This window comes from Choloepus didactylus, chromosome 4, assembly GCF_015220235.1.
Source record: "Choloepus didactylus isolate mChoDid1 chromosome 4, mChoDid1.pri, whole genome shotgun sequence".
NCBI lineage: Eukaryota > Metazoa > Chordata > Mammalia > Pilosa > Megalonychidae > Choloepus > Choloepus didactylus.
In genome coordinates this window covers 125,834,002-125,854,797 of record NC_051310.1, presented here as the reverse complement: position 1 = coordinate 125,854,797, position 20,796 = coordinate 125,834,002, and the positions used below count along the sequence as shown (strand labels likewise).

General features: G+C 34.5%; 1 protein-coding gene across 6 annotated transcripts in view; it reads left to right on the top strand.

The window, feature by feature from the left end:
- Window positions 1–20,796, top strand: part of UNC13C (unc-13 homolog C) — a 740,073-nt gene that overhangs the window by 573,276 nt on the left and 146,001 nt on the right. For all 6 annotated transcript variants that reach the window (XM_037833921.1, XM_037833918.1, XM_037833916.1 and 3 more), the window contains 2 exons: window positions 5,185–5,262; window positions 13,618–13,695. In XM_037833921.1, the coding sequence (XP_037689849.1) occupies window positions 5,185–5,262; window positions 13,618–13,695 (156 nt within the window). The remainder of the gene's footprint in view (window positions 1–5,184; window positions 5,263–13,617; window positions 13,696–20,796) is intronic.

Genomic DNA, 20,796 nt, shown 5'->3' with positions numbered 1-20,796 from the left:
AGAGCCTTGAAGAATATACAGAGTGGCTAAACTTATTTAGTAGAAAATGTGAGGAGCCGGTGAAGGTTTTTAAGGCAGATAAGCTGTCAACCTAAACTGTATTAAAATATTTATGCCACAAAATATTTTGAACTCTATTCTTTGTATCTGTTAATTAGGAAGCCTAAAGTAACCCCCTACCTTTTAAGGTAATAGCTGAAAGCCATTTGTTTGGGGACTTTTTGGGTAGCAGGTGATTCTAATTTCCCAATATGTTGAAATCTGCAGTAAATTCTGTAGATGGGTTTTTGGATGATTGCCAAGGAACGAATGGAACAGGGTCTTTAGGGAAAATGTTTGAAAAGTATGTCACATGCTATTGTTGGATTTTTGTAGGACTTGCAGTAGAAGCAGGTTCATAGGACAATTTAAAAATCTCAGAGTTAGTATATTTAGTCACATACTATTATAATTGCTTACTGAATTAGAAAAGTAGCTAGAATTCACCCTCAGAGTAGGCAACAGAAGGTCATGGAAGGTGGAAGACATGGAAGCACTGTGAGGGAGCAGGAAAAATGCGGAACTGAGATCCCGGGCACTTTGGCTGAAGCCCACCCTCTACCCCTCTGTAGCTCTGACCTTTCTCCAGGTGTGCAAGCGGAACGTAGATATGCTGAGACTGCTGGGGGCATTTCCAAATGTAATGGAAGTAATTATAAAGGAGTGTGAGGTCACAAAGAAAGTCATGTTAGAATCACACTCAGAAGAATATGTTCTCTGGAGCAAGAAGAAAAGAATTAGGCCCCAGGTGTCACTAAAGAAATGTGTGATTTTTATGGTCACAATAAAAAATTCAATTAAGTAAAGCAATTTTAATCCATGCAAATTCATTATCATCCAATTATTATTATCACAAGGAAATAATATAAAAACAATGGGAAAATAGAAATTGGCGGTTTTCACCGAAAAAGAAATTTTATTTTATTGGCATGGTTCTCAAAAAGCATGCTAATGTTCCTCTTTTTACCTTTCTCAGTGACTTACAATGAAAAATTAAAAATAAGAAACAAAGTCAATAAAATACATAATTATAAAAATAAGTAAACATCATTCAAATTCACTTTACCAGCTAGATAGTTTATCTATAATTGATATTTTCATTAACAAAGTAGATAAAAAGGGGACTTTGTGGCTATTGTAATTATCTATTTCACAATAACTGCAGACTTTAAGAGTCTGTTTTTAATCAGATGTGACCATCAGTCTTGAAAGCCCTATACTTCTTAGGTTTGGAACACTTGTATCAAAAGAACTAAAATCACACGCTCTTTCCGGGGCTGTACATTGGTTTAAACCATCTCCTATAGACAAGATGTACTAATGATACATATGGACATTTTAGAAAACTAAGCATTCTAAAATGGAAATTAAAGGGATGATTTCTTCTTACTAAAGATTATATAAAACTGAATAGGGTAGCAAACAAAATGTCTCAAATTTTCTAACAGGAACATTCAGGAACTGTCACAAGTGGTGAAAATGGGCACATGGATCGTGAATATTCCTGTGGCTGTACTCCTGCTCTTGACAGCTGTGGGTAGTTCAATTTGAAAAGAAAGACATAATATAATGATATCTTTAATAAAAACCAAATCAAAAATATTAATTGAGCGCGGGATATGAGCCTGGCAGTTTGCCAGTGCTAGAGATATTATGGTGAATGAGACACATACATTTTCTTGTCCTCTGGAAAGCCAATCGTTGTTATTAGAACAGAAAAATAACAATGCCAATTCTTTGAACATGTTGAATATGATGTTCTAATCATCTATACATTGTCCCACATGTTCTTCAAGACAACCCCATGAGATAAGTGCTGTTGTTTTCCCTAATTTTTCCAATGATGAAACAGGCTCAGAAAGTTTAAATAATTTAAACAGTGTTCCCAACTAGTAACAAAATTAATGGAATGCTGTTAACCACTAAACCATATTATCTTCACATTCTGGTATTAATCAGAAATCAATTAGTAAGTTGTAGAGCAAAATCTCACCATTTATTTTTACACGTGAGGCCAAACCTTGGCGTGTATGATGGAAGAAATGGGGGACCCTGTCTTATGCTGGATGTGTTAAAAATACAGCGCTCTTAAGCATTGTTGTTACATTTCTAATGATGTCACTGAATAGATGCTAGACAGTCTTCTTGTTCTCTGCACATTGCTCTAATACCGTAATGTTCCATCCATAAAATGTGATTGAAAAGTTGGATTTTGAACCAGGCTTCTTATCTTACTGATCATACGCTAGATGGAGCAGCCATTAGTGCTAACAGGATATTTAGCCCATTCCCACCAATGCAACATTTGCTCAGGGGATCACAACTGCCCCTGTCTGAGTAATTGATGGCCATCCCACTCGATGTTCCACTAGTAGCTGCATGTCAAATCAGAGCAGATTGAGGCTGGGAGATATTTTAGTCATCCTGTCTGATCCTTTAAATGCAGCAGAATCACTCTCTGTAGTGCCACAATCCTATTAGAAATTCATTTTATTTAATCTGAAGCTCTTTGAGTGCCAGTCCCTCAGCTGCGCTCATAAACAGAACCCTGTGCACCTCTTGACTATCTCTTTGTATAAACTGAGTTTTATTATAGAACAGGATGAAAGTAGCCCTTGCTGGGCAATCTGTTGCCCCTCTCTTTTTACCACCCACGCTTCTAAAGCCCAACAGCTGCCCATGAGTTCATGACTTGAGTTCATACTTTCTAGGTAACCCTTCTGTCAGCAGGTTCTCCCCACTGCTGTGACTTAGTTAAAACAATCATTCTCAAACTTTAGAGTGCATCAGAATCACAGATGCTGGGACCCACTCCCAGAGTTGCTGATTTTGTAGACCTCTGATAGGACCCAAAATTTTCATTTCTGACAAGTTCTCAGGTTGTGCTGATGCCTGACACCAGGATTACTGTTTAAGAACTGATTAGTTAGAAGACATGTCTTAAGCAGCTACCTGCTAATAATATTCAAAGAGCCAATGTCTGGAGATGATTTACCCTGTTGAATAAATTAGAGTAGAATTGAAATCGTCCCTAAAATGACACATTGCCCATTTTCATTCAGGTATACTTTCTCCATTAGTGTGTGTTTTTGCTTTTGTTAAAGGAGCAGTGTGATTACAATCAGTGTACCCGCAATCCCTATGGGCATATGGCCTTAAACCATATCCTGTGTGGCTGAGCACTTCTTACCTACAGTGCGTTCCAGCTCACTAAACACTGACATTTGTAGGCTGGTGGATGTGAGATCCAGGATCAGTTGTCTCCAAGCTGGAATTCCAGGGATGAGGCTTTTCCTATGAAGTACTGCCAAGCAGTAGAACTAGGGGAAAACCCTAAGAATGATCAGATTCCCCTTTCTTTTCCAGAAAAAAGCAGATTGCTTAGCAAATCACCCAGCAGATGTCTAAAGAACAGTGGGTTGAAGAGGATTTTTGTGATGCCCAAATTTTCTCTTGGGCAAGTTATGTCTGAGTTGCAACAGGCTCCTAAAGACAGGATTATGTTGTTCGTGGTTTTGCTTTTGCAATATAATGAAATGATTCCTCAGTTTATACTCTCACTAAGAAACTTTAAATAGAAAATAGTGTTCATATGTATAAATGAATCATTCTTCCTTAGGTAAGTCCCAAAGTAATTTTCAGCATTATGTCCAAAGTGAAATTTAAAACCTGCATTTGGAAGATACTTTAGTCTGATCAACCATCTCTTTTCCTTGATTTATTGGTCTGCTTGACTGTATTTTATTTTTTCAAGGTCAACTTTCTATTTTAATTGATATATATTATTCCAGTTCTTTATACCTACACAAAAAATCAATTTTCTCTCTGCATTTTTCAGCCCTAAATTCAGGTTTTCATTGTGATTGTAAAAGTATATAAAACAAGCTCATAGCCACATTTTGAAAATTTAGTTTTGTAAATTAAATATCTCTTCTTCAGCGTAACTCCTTGGCATGTCTCCCCAGTCGATTTTGAGCCACAAAGAAAATTCAGATAAATATCTTGTATGAAAAAGAAAATAAAAGCTTTTGTGTACCTACTTTTCTATGAAAATATATGGCATATTTCTACTATTATTATTGCCTTCTCTCTCCTAAGGAAATCATGTCTCCATTTGACTTATGTCTCTATTATGTCTCCATTATGTCTCCATTTGGCTCATGTCTCCATTATGGTTCCAATAGCTTATTCAAGCTATACAAGTAAAAGCAGGAGGATGCAAAATCATCAGTATATCTTTGAGCAAGCAAAATAAAATTTAACGCAAGGGGTTCATTTTCTCTGTTTTACTTAATTAATGAAGCAGAAGGCATCCTTAGGCTCAGAATTAGCTGTTAGAAGGAGATGAAAATTGTGGTGAATAAGGGTGAAGAGGGTAGAAAGAGCAGAAACTTTAGGCAGTAACATTAGCAAATAATGCATTAATAAATAATTTAGTAAATAAAATGTAAGCACATTGAGATTTAGAGTTGGTATGATGCAAAAAAGTTGTAATTTTTGGTTTTGGGAGGTAATCTTTGATATTACTGGGTAAGTTCCATTATCATAGAAAATTGCTGAAAATATTCATTGCTCAGGGAATGCGCTAACCCTGCTTATAATGACTTATTCAGGAGCCTTGGAGAAAGTTGAGAAAATGATCACCAAAAAGATTTTTTGAATTGTGTGTGTGTGTGTGTGTTGTATGGGAGAGGAGGGCAGAAGCTAGAAACCATGAGAGAGGATTCAGAGCATAAAGTATCATACATTCAGGGGGAAAAACAACATTAAGAAGTCATTAGGTAGCAAGCATCAACTCATAGAAAAGGTTGCCAAAAGAGGGTCAGTGTATCTTCTGAGTATGTAGTAAAGTTAGAAATAATGAATTTTATGATGGACAAGATTATATTACCATAGAATGGATCCATAAGGGGTGGGGAGCATATGGAATGTCTTCCAAATACATTCAGAAATATGATAAATCATCATTTAGACATAATGGTTATAAAGGTCCTTCTTTTGGCAAGGTGTAAGTTTAGTAACTGCTTATGGCCTCCTTTCAGCTAAAAATGATATTTGAAAAGATTGCTTGATTTACTATTAATCTGAATGGTATATTTGTAAAACTTATACACTAGATAAATTTCACAATGTTTTCTTTCCTAGACTATCAATAAAGTGCTGCTTCAGTATGCTGCAATAGTATCGAATGAATTCAGTTCATACTGTGATAAGGAAAACGTGGTGAGTAAAAATTTCTCTACTTTCAAGCACTTCTCTGTTGAGACCCACTTCTTCAAACTATTAAGAAACAAAGTGTTTTTGTTCTGTTTTTATAAAAGGCAATAGGAAATAGGGATCTCAAAAAATTGTTTGAAAACTTTCCTAGTATTCCTGAACTTGTTTCAATACAGGATGCAGAGGAAGTTTGAGAGAGTTTCAATGTTAGCCAACTTGTGGTTTTCCATATTGGTGAGGAACAAGGTTCACCCAACTATTGAATGACTACTTAATCATAAAACATTGGAACTGAGACCTAAGGAATTAAAAACTAGTTTAGGGTTGGCACCAACTAGTTTAGTCTTGGCAACAATACTGAAATGAGCATAATTTAGCCTTGGTTTTCAAATAAGTTGAAGAGTGGGTACCGTGGTGATGTTGATTTCTACTCTGGTTAATTAGCCTTTGATGATTGAGAAAATGTTTATAAAATACAATCCAGTATTGCAACTTAATAAAAAGCATGAAGAGACACAAAGTAAATTAGAGTGATTTATTGTTATAATTATTGTTGTTTTATGATAAAAGGTAAAATCCTGTTCACCATATATAATGTCAGGAGAGAGATGTTGGCAATATTGTAGGAATATTGAAAAAAAGAAAAAGCACTGAAAAAAGTGTTGACAAAGTCAGTACAGATTTTTAAAAGGAAAACCTGTTTGTTTCTTTTTCCCTCTCAGATAATCTCATCTCACTATCAGGCAAGTCTAAAAGAGAATTCTAAAGGAATTCTAAAGGAAGAATTCTTGAAAAACTTTAAAAACTCTTGCTGAAGCCTGCTTGACCTTTTACTCATTAAAATAAGTCAGTCCTAATAGTTTTTAAAGGTCCTAAGAAGATGCCTCTTTCCCTTAAATTAATATTGCCCAGAAGTTTTAAATAAACTTCCAGATATCTCAGTAGTGATTTCTAAATATCATAATTATAAATATGCTAGTAGGCAAGACAGTATTTACTTATGGAAAGCATATATTTCTAATTACAGGAAAATACATTTGAAAAGGGTTATTGAAACCCAAAACACTGATAATTTCAGAAAACATTCTGATTATATTAGGATAGACAAATTGAAGGTTTAAAGAGTGGCTATTAGGAGTTATTAAGACTAAGTTCTATCATTCAGAAAGGAGAATTAACCCTAAAAAGTCTTTGCAAACTTCCATTTACATGTTATGTTCTACATCATATTTTATAAAAAATAACATTGAAACATTGAGATCAACATTATAAATCAGTGTTTTCAGTGTTCTCTGTATTTTTTCTGTGTATTTAATACTTTTCTATTTTTTTCCTTTTTGAAATTTTTAATTGTATACACAACATAAAATTTGCCATTTTAACCATATTAAGTATACAATTTCAAAAACAAATTTTTATGAAGAAAAAAAGCCCTTGCAAATATTACAGCACAGGAACTAACTTTTCTTTTACTTAGTATTTTTCTTTCCTGATTAGTGATATCTTGACCAGGCTTAGACTATTTCTCAAATGCCAACTATATCAATATATGTCAGGTTCCTAACTTTGTTCTTGATTTAGATTAAATGAAATTCATTGTGATGTTTTTAAAGGAAAATTCAATATGTACAAATAAAATGATTACAACTTGACTTCAAACATAGATTATTCTATCTTACTAAACTGATAAACAATACCACTGAATTAGATTAATTTTCCTTTGCTGTGATTTTGGTACCCCCACCCCCACCCCATTTACTTTAGAGTTGTTTAAAGTAAAAACTGTTTGACAATTAGGTTTAAGGTAGATTTTTGTAATCCATTTATCTGTAGTGATTTGCTAAATGACTCAATAAAACTGAAATTTGAACATTTCTAGTTCAGGGAAAGCTTACTGAAAGAGGAGTGTCTGATTTTTATTTGTATCTCCCTCTGTATAACTGCATCTCTTTTCCCTGTTTAGACTCACACCAAATGAGCCCAACAATTTGCTTATTTTGTTCTCAGTAGCTCTTTTCCATGAGAGAGGATCATATTACAAAGGCTTGGTGGTTGGCTTTTATTAATAAAGCTGGTAATTTTGTCCTGTTGCATGTGCCAATAAAGATAAGTCTGAAAGTTAACATCAAGTAATGATAGAAGACTATGCCTCACTAACTTGGACCCATGAGGAACAAGGTGATGAAACCTTTCACCCATGTCATGATCTTATTTTTCTCCTTGGTGCAATTGCCCAAATTCTAGCCAATTCTACCCCTGTGCAAAGAAAAATAATCAATTGCCTAATCCCTAGTGGAAAAGTAATTTTGTTCAGTTCATTGACTTTGGGTCAAGATGATGAATATCTGAAAGTTTGGCCTTACATGCTGTGAATAGGACTAAGCCTAGAACAGTGGCTCTCAGTCATGACTGGAGATCAGAATCATTTGTGGAACAACCTGTTAGCCTTCTGAAACAGAATCTATGGGGGATAAATCTCAGATATCTGTGTCAAAGAAAAAAACACACAGGTGATTTTGATGTATATCCAGACCCAGCTAAGAATGAGAGGAAACAGCTCCATGGTTACAAGCCTAAGTTATAAACCAAAGGGAATTTTCATATAGATAATCATGATTAGCTAGGTCTAAGAGAAATTGAGTTGTGCATGATGATATAAAATGGGATTGTGTTCATGGCCTTTGAACACAAAGAGAATATTTTAACTTGAGACTTCAGTCAGGAGCTGTTATGATAAGTTATATATCTGGAATGTTGTTAATTGCCTTTCCCTATACCATTATGACTTGGAAACTTATAAACAACTGCAATTATTGAAAAATTACCATTATACAAAAATAACGTTTGATGACCCTGTAAATCAAAACTTTAATTGAAGTTGCCTAAAAAAAAAATGATGCTAAGAGAAAGAACCCCATAGTGACCTTCTGTCTTAAAATGTATCTTTTGAAAGGGCAGAATCAGTAAGTTTGGAGAATAAATTTCATTGTATCTGGGATATAAACCTTGGGGGAATGAACAAATTATAAAAATAAAACATTTCTTTTAATACAACCCAATCCATGTCCTCTCATCATCTTGGTTCAGTTCAGGTGAATTAGTTTAATCCAGATAGAGCTCCTTTTGATCCTAATGTCCCATTTGGAGCACACCACCATCCTGTAAGTTAGCCTGAATTGTTCATTGCCTTTTCTTGACTCATGACATCATCTTTACCTCCTGGTGCTATGTATAACTTGAAAGAAAGTCATTTCTGATCTCACTCTCATACTATGTTTGAAATTAATGTTTTGTATTAATGTAAGCAATGACAAATATATCACTAGAATATGGATTATCTTTCTAAGTAATGATTCTCACCTCTGGTTGAATGTTAGAGTCATATGGAAAGCTTTGAATAAATACTTAAACCCAGATGAATTAAATAAAAATAGGGGAGGGAAAGTATTTTTAAAAAATGCCCAGGCATCTATATTTTTAAAATGTTCCTCTAGTGATTCTAAGGTGCATTCATTATTGAGAACCACTGTTGTGAAAGCATGTTTTCATGTGTACATTCTTTCATTTATTCAATAAATATTTAGTTCCTGCTTCTGACCAAACATTAAGCTATATGCTATGGAGCACACAGAACATATCTTTGACTATGTGAAATAGAATAAAATGACTATGTAAAGAGGAAATAGATGACCAGTTGCCAGCTAAATATCAATTACTCATTCATTCAATTATTAATTACCTACCAAATGTCAGGCATTAGTTAATGAGCTAGTGACAAAAAGAGATATAGCTTCTGATTCCAGGAAAATAGCATAGACATACTTTTGCTTATTCCTCTCACTAAAAACAACTAAAAATATTGTGTGTGTTTGTGTGCCTGTGTGTGCTTTAAGCAAAATATGAAGATCAGAAGCTGGTGAGAAGACAGGTCAGCTAGGGAACACAGAACCCAAGGAATGATGCAGTGGTGAGTTTCTAGGGATTTCTTTTGGCCTCATCAATCTAAGACTTGGAGCTGAAGCAGCCAGCTATGGGGAAACATCAATGAGTGCAGACAAAAATGGCACCTCAAAAGCCAGTTCTGTCTAGCCAAAGGACCAAAAAAGGAGCAAACTAGCAATACAGAAACTTTTAGAAAACAACTACTCTACTCCAATCAAATATCACCAAAACCAAAAAACTAGCCCCACCCTCATCAACACCACCAAAGACCAAGTGGGGATCCTAGACTTCAGTCCTCACAAGGCTATAACAAGGTGCCCCAACACCCCAGCTGGTATGTTGCCAGAGAAGGCGAAGCAGGGGGATTTAAGTTGCATCTTCCCTGACTGATAATGATCCCTATCCCTGCAGTGTCACTGTAGACTATTTGAGAGCTGGAATTCTAACCCCCATTCACCCCTTAGGTGTCAATGGATGCTAAGTGGTGAACTTGAACTTCTGATGTCTAACAGAAACAAGGTAGTTTTTTCCCTTCCCCTGCCAGAGAGGTGTTAGAGCCAATTGAAACAGAAGATTTTTAAAAGTTCCAGCATCTCATAATACACATAAATACATATATTAAACATAATACAATACAGAATAATTACATATTAGTACATAATACAGAATAAACATAACAAAAACTATCCTGGTTTCAACTGAAAATCACTAAGAACCAGGAATACCTCAAACTGAATAATAAAAGACAGTCAAGAGACACTAACACCAAAATGACAGAGATGTTAGATTTATCTTACAAAAATTTTAAGCAGCCCTGATAAAAAAAATTTCAATGACAAATTAAGAATATTCTTGAAACAAATGAAAACAAAATAGATTCTCATTAAAGAAAGAAGACTCAGCAAAGAGATAGAAGATACAAAGAAGAACCAACAGGAAATTTTAGAATTGCAAAACACAATAATTGCAATACAAAGTTCAGTGGATGGGTTCAACATCAAAATAGTGGGAACAAGAAAAGAAACAATAAACTGAAAGATAGAACTATAGAAATTATATAGTCTGAACAACAGAGAGAAAAGAAATTGAGAAAAATGAGCAGAGCCTTAGGGACTTATGGGACTATAATAAAAGTTCTAACATTTGTGCCAGCAGAGTCCTGGAAGGAGAAGAGAAAGAGGAAGGGGCTAAAAAGTACTTGAATAAATCCTGGATGAACCCTTCCCAAACGTCCAAAGAATAATAATGAAATACTATAAAAACAACACACATACATTTGAGAACTTAGAAGAAATGGACCAACTCCTTAAAAAAACACTACCACAACCCATCCAGTAGAAAAATAGATACTTTGAATAACCTTATAACAATTAAGGAAATAAAATTCATAATTTAAAAAACTCCCCAAAAAGAAATGTCCAGGCACAGATGATTTTATTGGATAATTCTAACAAATGTTTAAAGAATAACTGACACCAATTCTAACAATCTCTTCCAGAAAATAGAACAGGGAACCCTTCCCAAACATTTCATGAAGCTAGTATTACTCTAATAACAGACAAGGACAGTCCAAAAAAGAAAACCACAGACCAAACATCCTTCATGAATATAGATAAAAAAATCCTTAACAAAAAATTAGCCAGTAATATTCAGCAATATGTAAAAAGAAGTATAAACTATGACCAAATGGAGTTTATTCCAGGGATAAAAGTCTGATTCAATATTAGTGAATCAATCAGTGTAATCCACATATTAACAGGCTAAAAAGAAAAATCACATGATCATTTCATAGATACAGAAGAAAGCACTTGACAAAATTTAACATTCATTCATGATTAATAACTCACAGAAAAATAGTAATAGAGGGAAGTTCCTCAACTTGAAAAAGAACATCTATACAAAATGTACAGCTAACATTACGCTTAATGGTGAAAAACTTAATGTCTCTCTCTTAAGATCAGGAGTAAGACAAGGGTGTCCACACTCACCACTCTTATATAGAGCAGGAAGTTCTAGCTGGTGCAATAAGGCAAGAAAAGGAAATAATATGCATAGACATTGGAAAAGAAGAAATAAAACTGGCCGTATTTGCAGATGATCTGATCATCTTTATAGGATTACACACACACAAAAAAAGTCCTAAAACTATTATTTCAATAATGTTGCAGGACTCAAGAAAAACATAGAAAAATCATATGTATTTATGTATACTAGCAATAAATACATGGACATCAAAATTAAAAATACAATACCATATATAGTTGCTCAAAAATGAAATACTTAGGTAAAATCTAGCAAAATGTATATAGGGCTTGTATGCTAAAAACTATACAACACTGATTAAAGAAATCAAAGATCTAAATAAATGGAAAGATAATCTGTACCAATGTCAGTATCCTGGTTGTGATATTGTAGTATAGTTTTACAAGATGTTACCATTGGGAGAAACTGGGTAAGGAGTACACAAGATCTCTCTGTATTATTTATTACAGCTGCATGAGACTCTACAATTATCTCAAAAGCAAATTTAATTAAATGATAGAAAAATACAGTTAATTTCTTTTAAAGAGCTTACCACTTAGATGAGTAGCTTGTGGACACAGACAAACCAGCAAAGTTACCAGGCAATATGTTGGGGCTGTCATAGTATCAAAGAGCGAAATAAATTATCTTCTTATTTGTGTAATCTTATTTACACTGACTGTGTAATAAGCACATTCTTCTTAATTGTTAACCAATCTTCAAATGGGGTAAATAATTTGATTGGGGGGGGGGGCTTGATGATTATTAACATGAAAGGAACTCAGAAAAAGTTTATTGTATAATTGGAATATTTCTCTTAAAATGTTGAGTGGTTAATTTTATTTAAAAAATTACGTTTATTTTTAGTATTTTATTTAGTAAAATACCAACTGCTTTATTTTAAATACCTATTGCGCTACTCTTAAAAGCGGGCATTTACCTGAAATGAAACTGGGAACTTTAATCTCAGTTAGCAATATAGCAAGACTCCAATGAAAAATTGAGATCTGACAATGGATAAAAGACTTCAGAAACTAACTACAAATGGGTCCCAAGAAGTCAAAAGCTTTTTATATGATTTGTTGAACAGGAAATAAGTTATTTCATATGAAACAAGGAACCAAATTGGGCATTGGTAACAAAAAAAAAAAAAATTTTGTTTTTTTAGAATTAAGGGAAGAGAATAGAAGCTTAAAATTGTTTTTGCAAGTTGAAGTTAGGCTATAGTCACTTTAAGAGTTTCAAGCAGAGTTTTTCAAAGGTCCGTGGTGTTGTTAAAGCCGCAATAAAATCTTTCCACTAATGAGAGCTATCACCCATCTGATGGCCAGTAACTCCTTTGCATCTCTCTCTAATTCATCACTGGCTCATTTCCTAGCAACTTGAAAGGTACATCCATTTTCCTTTCTTTGTCTGTTTTTCTTTTCCCCTGATCCCTTGGTCCTTGGGAGTCAATATATAGGAAATACCAAATGATTCCATAACTATTCTGAATTCTATTTTCCAATTATAAACCAATTCCTACTGATACAATATCATATCAAGCTTTACATCTTTATATTATTGTTACATTTCTGACTCCTTGAAAGCAATAAATCAAGAAACATTTATTGAGCTGGTACTATTAAGGCACTGTGCAGTATTCTATGAGTAAGAAAATGCAGGAAAAGATACAGCAAGTTATTCAGTGCATTTAAGGTCAGCTGGTAAACCACTAGAAGAAAAAACTCAAAAATAAAATAATAGAAAACAAAGGCCAATGGATGGCAAAAGGATAAAATCTAGGGAAGAGAGGACTCTACTTTGAATAATGGATATGATTCAAATAGGCAGAGAGGGCAATTAGAGTGAAGCAGCCTCGTGGTTAGCCAAGTTAGAGTCTAGAAAGCACAGGTGTGTTTGGAGGATACGTTGCTTGGAGTACAGTTTATCATAATGCAGTAGAAAGAGATGAGAATGTACATAAGGATTGGAGCCAGCATGCGGACTTAAATCTGTAGCCAAAGAGGACCGTTGTAGTTGTTTCGTTTTGTTTTGTTTTTTTGAATTCAGAAACTATTTGGTTTTTAAAGTCAGTGAAATAACAGAAGTTAAACTAATCTGTTTTTCTTAAATCTTGAAAAACAGAATTTGCTTGAAACGCCACAATGCTAAGAAGACAAACTTTAGTAGCAAATCTATGTTTTATTGTGAGTTTGTTATTAAAATTTCATTCCCCAAAATGACCATTATATTTTTCCTTCCATTCTTAGCTGTTAAAAACCATAATGTTGAAATGACAGAATGATTATAAATACAACAGGACTTCAGTGATATTGGTAATCAAGCTCATTCAATAATTTAATGTATAAAGTCTTCTCACATTACTCTCTCTCTCTCTTTTTGCTTTATTTAAAGCCCTGTATCTTGATGAACAATATTCAACAATTGAGGGTCCAGCTGGAAAAAATGTTTGAATCCATGGGTGGAAAAGAGGTGGGTATATTTTTACCCTTGCAATTTGCCAAACATCTTCTTAGAGATCATTAGTAGCGTATCTCTTTGCTATAGAAAGCAACTCTTAACCAAGCTTCTGTAAGATTTAACTATGAATAGAAGATGATAATAATCTGAAATCTCAATAACAACTAAAGTGATACTATACACAACAGAATACTTTAATTAATATATTAGAAATTTGAATAGGGAAGGTAGATAGACAATAGCCTTTTATTGTCTATGAATATATAAATTAATGTATGTACAGTTAAATATACATTTGCTAATGATCTATAAAATTCCACAAATTTTAGATGTTTTTATTGTATAATGTTGGCTTGATATTGATGTTTGTTTGAAATGTGCTTTGTGGTGCTCATGGTTTTTGATGTATTCGTGGTTTATTGTTCACATCTAAAAATCATTGTCAAAAATGTGTTGTGGGCTATGTCTGTAATGTGTCATGTCTTTGTCCAACATTTTAACTTGCAATTCCATGAGCAGAAGAAGGAAGGAGAAAGATTCTTTTATGAGGTTTGTGATAGTAAACATCTTATCCCTTTCCTGGCTGTCCCCCCCCCCCCCCACCTCACCCCCCAAACCTAAAAACCTTTGCACTTCCTACTTACTCTCATTTGCTTGTTTGGGTCAGGGAGATACTTAAATACTAGCTGTGCACCTACCTCCTCCTGCCTGCCCCAAGTCTTTCACAACCAGAAGTGAGCATCGGGAACTGAGGACTAAAGATAATGCAGAGAGGGAGGGTCTTAACAGCAGTGATTCTCCCTACCACCTTCTCCATAAAACAATGATCTTAAGGGTGTCTATGTCAAGAACGTGGAGGATATTTTTGTTTATGATTCATTTACATTGTTGCTTACTGTGGTTAAGAGTATAAGAAGTGTGTAAAGTTAGGTTAGGTTTCAAAGCAAAGATCCTGGTTATTTCTAAATTTATAAGGTGGCAGAATGCTTTTTTTAAGACTGGGCCCATTTACATGTGATGTTGCTTTTAACCCCAGTGAGATATTTATGCGTTTTCCCCCAATGTCTCTTTCATTTTCCTCGAGCCTCAGTCTTTTGAAAAACAAACTCGCTATTTAGCACCCTAGAATACATATGTGATGGTGCAAAGCTTTCAAAGTGAATGTTTATGAGCTATGTTTCCGCTGCTGTCTCAGCTTAATTTGTATAAAACATAGCTCCATCCCTCAAAGTATGTTAATGCTTTTTGTAAGGTTGGAGGGCACCAGTCTAATTTTTAGAAATCTTCTGCTGAATTAGGTGAGCATAAGCAATTGGAGGTCATAACTTGAGATTCCCTTTTTAATTTTTTAAGAATGTTTTATATTCAGACCTTAAAAGTGTTTGCAAAAGTATTGAAGAAATTACCGATTTCTTATGGGGAAATCTTATCTCCTTTCGGTGAATTTTAAAGATCACCATTCATTTAAAGATGAAGTTATATTTAAAATGCCGTATTTCCAGAAATTTTTCCTGATACTATTAGTATTTCATTACTACACTGTGGTTGAACTCTAATGTGTAGAAAATATACCATTAAGCTGAATATTAACCAGAGAAGTCAGGAAAAGAAAAACAATCGAATAAATCAGACCTACACTGAAAGGAAACTGTGTGTGAGACAAGCCACCTGCTATCTAAAGATTTTGCAGGGTGCCCTATACACTAAACAAAAATGGACTCCCTATTTCAAATAAAATTGCCAGCTTGCAATGTACAGATTTCACATTGTAAATCTGGTTTCAAGTATATGGCTAAATCACAGAACTCTTGTTGGAGGAAATGAAGGCAGAAATTCTGTGCTGCATGCCTTTTCCCTTTGTGCCTCTTGCCATGTCTGTTTGCTAAATTCCTCATACACAGTTTAAAAGGAAAAATTCAATTAACCAAATGAAATTAATGTCTAGCTTTTAACAATATGATTTTTTAGAGGGATAGCATTTAACCTAACTTTTTTCTTTTCCCACATTTAAATATCTCCCCTTCCTTTTCTCCTCTCCCTTTGCCCTAATCTATATTCTTCTGCCTCCCTTTCTATGTAATTTCTTTTCTTATTCTCTTCCATTTTTGTCTCTTATCTTCTGTTGCCAACAGAAAGCTTTAGACAGGCCGCATTAACGTTAGCATAAGGATTGATGAAATAGGAAGAAGCAAGACCTGTACCCAAGTAAACCAAGTCTGAGTGTATTGTGCAGCGTCCCCTACAGAAATAAGCTTCATTACCATGGAATTATGTTAGAGTTGACGGTTGCTACTCTCAGCCTCCTCTGGGCACCAGATGCTCAAATAGGCAGAATCCATTCAATCCTGGTACCTATGTATGGTGATGTCTTAATGTATTCCTTAACTTGGGGCTTTTATAAAGGTGGAAAAAGGATTCTGTTGAGAATGACAAAATTCACCCTTTGATAATGAGAAACATTTACAGCATTTGATGCAGACACCTTCAATGGCCTTTAAAGTTTACATCATGCACACTAAGACCAATTTCCAGGTTCTTACCCACAGTGGGACTGGTTATAAAACCTCGACTGATATTGCTGGTATCACTAAGGGAAACCTCCTGGCCTAGACCTTTTTTTTTTTTTTTTTTTTTTTTTGTTTGTTATTATTTGGTACCCCACCAACTGTGCTGGGATATACACTTCTTTGCTACAAAGACTGTATGAGCAAACCATTGCTTGTGCACTTGCTCAAAATAGTTTTTAACGCCATGTGTTTAGTACTTGGTTTCTAACAACAGTGTTGCTTGCTGCGAAGTTTGGTCATTTGCAGGCATGGCTGCATGGCGCTGCAGTTCTCTACCACTTTGACCCAAACGCTGTGTTTGGGAGCTGCTCTCTCTTTGCAGGATCAGCCTCTCTTCCCTCTGGAGTCAGGATCCTCAAAATCCTTTTTGGTGGAAACATTCCACTCTGTATTGAGTGCTAGCTGGAAACATTACCTAACACTTTGACAATCTTGGGGTGGTGGTGTCAACAGTGACTCCAAAAGCAGTCATTGAGCCATTGTACAGTATCCTGTGGGCCAGGAAGGTGCAGTTGTTTTCCAGTGGGATGTTTAGAAAAAGGTCAAAGGAGAAAAGCAGACCACTAAGTATCTTCTCCTATAAAGTGATTTTCCAACACACTTTCCTGCATACAAATTAACTATGTTTTGGCATAACAACTCTGATTCATCTAGAAAACATAAAAAAATAAGTGTATTACACACACCATGAAACAAAAGTAAACTTTAAGAAAGAGGCCCAGAGTCTGTTTTATAAAAAGAACCCCAGATGATTTTTATGTGCATGCATGTTGGGAATTACTATATTAAAACAGGTAAACTAGTCAATCCATGCTATGGACTGACTTGAGTTAAAAGTTAAAATTTAACACCACAATCCCCATACTGAATTACCTGTCTCTTTAAAACATAATAACACCAAAATAATGATGAGGATGCCATGTGATAATTTTCATTCATCAGTGAATGATTATTTTATTACCTTGTAAAAGCTCAAATAGTTCAAATGTAAAGCAAATACATTTTAGCTTATATTATCTTACTAGCTTAATGTATTCATTTTATAACAAAAACATGTATGGCCTAGGGAAAATTTAGCTACATTTCCTTAATCTGCAATCTAATTTGCACAAGCACATGAAAAAGAAAATCAAATCATCCAGAATTTAATTTTTTCAGGAAGTTGTAAGATAATTCATATGAAACTCTACAGAACTTGTTATAATAGATTTAGAAGAATTATGACTGGGCTGTCACAATGTTGTATTGGTACAATCATCTTGAATAGGATAGAATCCATACTTAATAGGCTTGCTGACCTTTTGAGAGTACTTCTAATTCTAGAAGTTAGCCATTATTAAGACACTAGAGGGAAAGAAAGGATTTGTTTGCTCAGTTGAATTTTCTCATTCTGCTGAGCATATTACACACCAATTAGGTACAATGGTAATGCTATTTTTATTGATATATCTCAAAAATAATCGGATTTCTGACTCATTTCATCTGTGGTAACTTCCCTTTAGAGTAACTTTCACAAATATCCAGGTTGAATTTGGCCAAGGAAACTAGCATAATTCCACCTCTCCTAAAATTTTCATATTTTAATGAACTTAATTATTAAATTGTTTCAGAGATGCATATCTATGCCATTTTTCATATTTTAATGATGAGTTTGATATGTCAGTTTAGAAATTTCATCTGTGTGCCTAAAACCTTGCTCATGAACCTCATGGAAATTTATTTTATGACCTATTAGCCATGTAGACCTGGTCATTAGCTAAGCAACCTCCTGACCAGAGAGGAAAGAAATAAACCTGTGCCATTTTTACTTGGCACTACCCTCTCTACTTTATAGTTGCTGGGCAACAGGCAATTAAAGATCACTGCTTTAAAGGAAATAATGCTCCATGTCAGTAGTTCTCGAACTTGAGCATGCATGAGAACTACCTGGAGGGCTTGTTAAAATACATGTTGCTGAACCCCACCCTCCAGAATATTCAATCTAGTAAGTTTGAGGTAGGGCTCGAAAATTTGCATTTCTACCAAATTCCTAGGTGATACTGATGCTAGTGGTCTGGGAACCACACTTTGAGAAATACCTCTCTGCTTTTAGAACCACCACCGTATAATTAGGAAAAGTCTCAGAATACTCTTTTCTCTGCACCATTCCTGACCAGCCCACTTTGTATTTGAATCTTGAGAACACATGAAATTAATGTGTTGGAACGGACCTTGAGAGTTCACGGAATAGTGCAGGCAAAAATTTAGATTATGGAATATAGCAATCCCAAAATCTAGGTGGCCACTTTGCAGCCAAATATAAAACTCCAGCATTTCTTTTAACGTTCTGGACTCTGTGTTTACATTTTATATATGCTCTTATTAAAAAAAAAAAAAGGTGTCATAGTTACAAAGAGTCCATGCTTTATGTTCAGGTTTCCAATCTATGTCACCTTTTCTTCTTAATACATATAGAGACATTATTTACTAGTTCATGCATTAATGAGAATTAATCTGTTTTATCTCTTTTTCAGCAAATACAAAATAAATTGCATTAAGAAAATAGATGCCTTTAGATAATAAAATAGACAATTTTAACTAGTTCCATCTTCCTCTTAGTTCTAAAATTGTTTCCTAGAGCAATTTGCAAAGTTCTTCCTGTTTAGTTAAGTATCTATTGTTTCCAACTTACATGCACTATAGTAAATATTTACTGTATTTGTATATGGGTGGAAAAGGGATTGACTTAGGAAATACCAAGATATTTGAAAATGCCTTAAGCTTCAAAGAGTTTACAGGAAGCAAGACCTTCTGAATCAACAACAGTTAGAGCTGAGATACCTTTAACAACTCTTGAAAGAGAAATTCAGAAGCCAGATGCTCAGTGTCCTGCCTGGTCCACTGTAAGCACCATTTCCCCTCAGGGCAGCCACCCCGTGGGAAACCTAAGTTAAAGCGCAATGCACATGAAGACAGAATTCACTCCTCATTGGCTCGTTCAACAAATATTTATTGGCTAAGCACCTATTATGAGCCACGAATTTTATTTGGCACTAGCGATACAATAATTACCAAGACACAAACCCCATCTTCAAAGAATTTAGAGCTTATTAGTGGAGTAAGAACAACTAAAGAGGTAAAGTGTGTGGGGAAGAAAAAAATCAGCACTCTCTAAACTATAAATATTCTTTAAATGAAAGTTGTAATTGTTGTATCTTATCCTGCAACAATTCAAAGAATAAACTAAAATCTTTAGCCTCTTATGTCTAAACATTGTTAAGGTGAGACGTTGTTTGGCTAAGTTCAGTGTAAGTAACCTGTTATTTTTAGTTTCGTGACACTAGACAACAAGGAGGATTGAATGTTTGAAGTTCTGGCCCTCTTGGCAGCATGGGATATCACCTTGTTTCTCTCCCTTCCTCATGATCTCTGCAATTAGAGTTAACAAATTAGACTTAATGGAAAATTGAGAGAATAATGACGGCCAGACAAGGAAAAATTGCTCTTAAGTGATTTGCTAGATATAAGAATCCAACACTACTACCACATAAGGTTAAGCTGACTGCTAAGCTTGTGAAATTAAGAGAAAGTGCTGTTGTTTTCTCTTAAGGCTGTGAGAGGGCCACCAGAGCCTTCTGTATACAGTTTTATCAAAGGTAACCTAGAAGATGGCAGTCTCTAGAGCAACAAGGAAGAAAAGAGCTTGAGAAATAGAGTAAACAATAATATGAATGAAGGCCCAGTAGGATAAATAAGGCCATTGGATTTGTCAGTTAAAAGATCATTGGTGTCCTACATGTGAACCATTTAAATGAAGTATCACAGCAGAAGCCACTCTGCAGTGAGTTAATAACTGTTTATCTGATAATGATGTAGAAGCAGCAAGTTTTGCAACGCCGCATTGTGAGCATTTTGAAGGTACAGATTAGGTAGATGTCAATGAGAAATATGTTGGGCTTTTCTTTTAGTATTTTTTTTTAAGCTGTTTATTGAGATACATTTACATACTATACACTCCATCCAATCAGTGGCTTTTAGTATAATCACAGAGTTGTTCATTCATCACCACAATCAATTTTAGAACATTTTCACTACTTCCAAAAAGAAAAACCCCATACCCCTTAGCATCACCTCTCAATCTCACTATTCCCCATTCCTTTATAATGGGTAATCTGTTTCTGTCTCTATAGATTTATTTATATTTACTTTTATATAAATGTAATCATATAATATGTAGCATTTTGTGTCTAGTTTCTTTCACTTAGGATAATGTTTTTTTTAATAATTTTTTTAGTTAGATAAGTTGTAGGTTTACAGGAAAGTCATGTAAAAAATACAACATTCACATATACCCCCTGTTATTCACACTTTGCATTTCTGTGATACCTTTGTTACAGTTGATGAAAGAATATTGAAATAGTACTATTAACTATAGTCCTTAGTTCACATTAGGTATATTCTATTGCCATATACAGCCCTATTGTTAATCTCTTGTAATAATATAGTATGTTTGTTATAATTCATGAAAGAATATTTTATACTTGTACTATTAACCCAAGTCCATCAT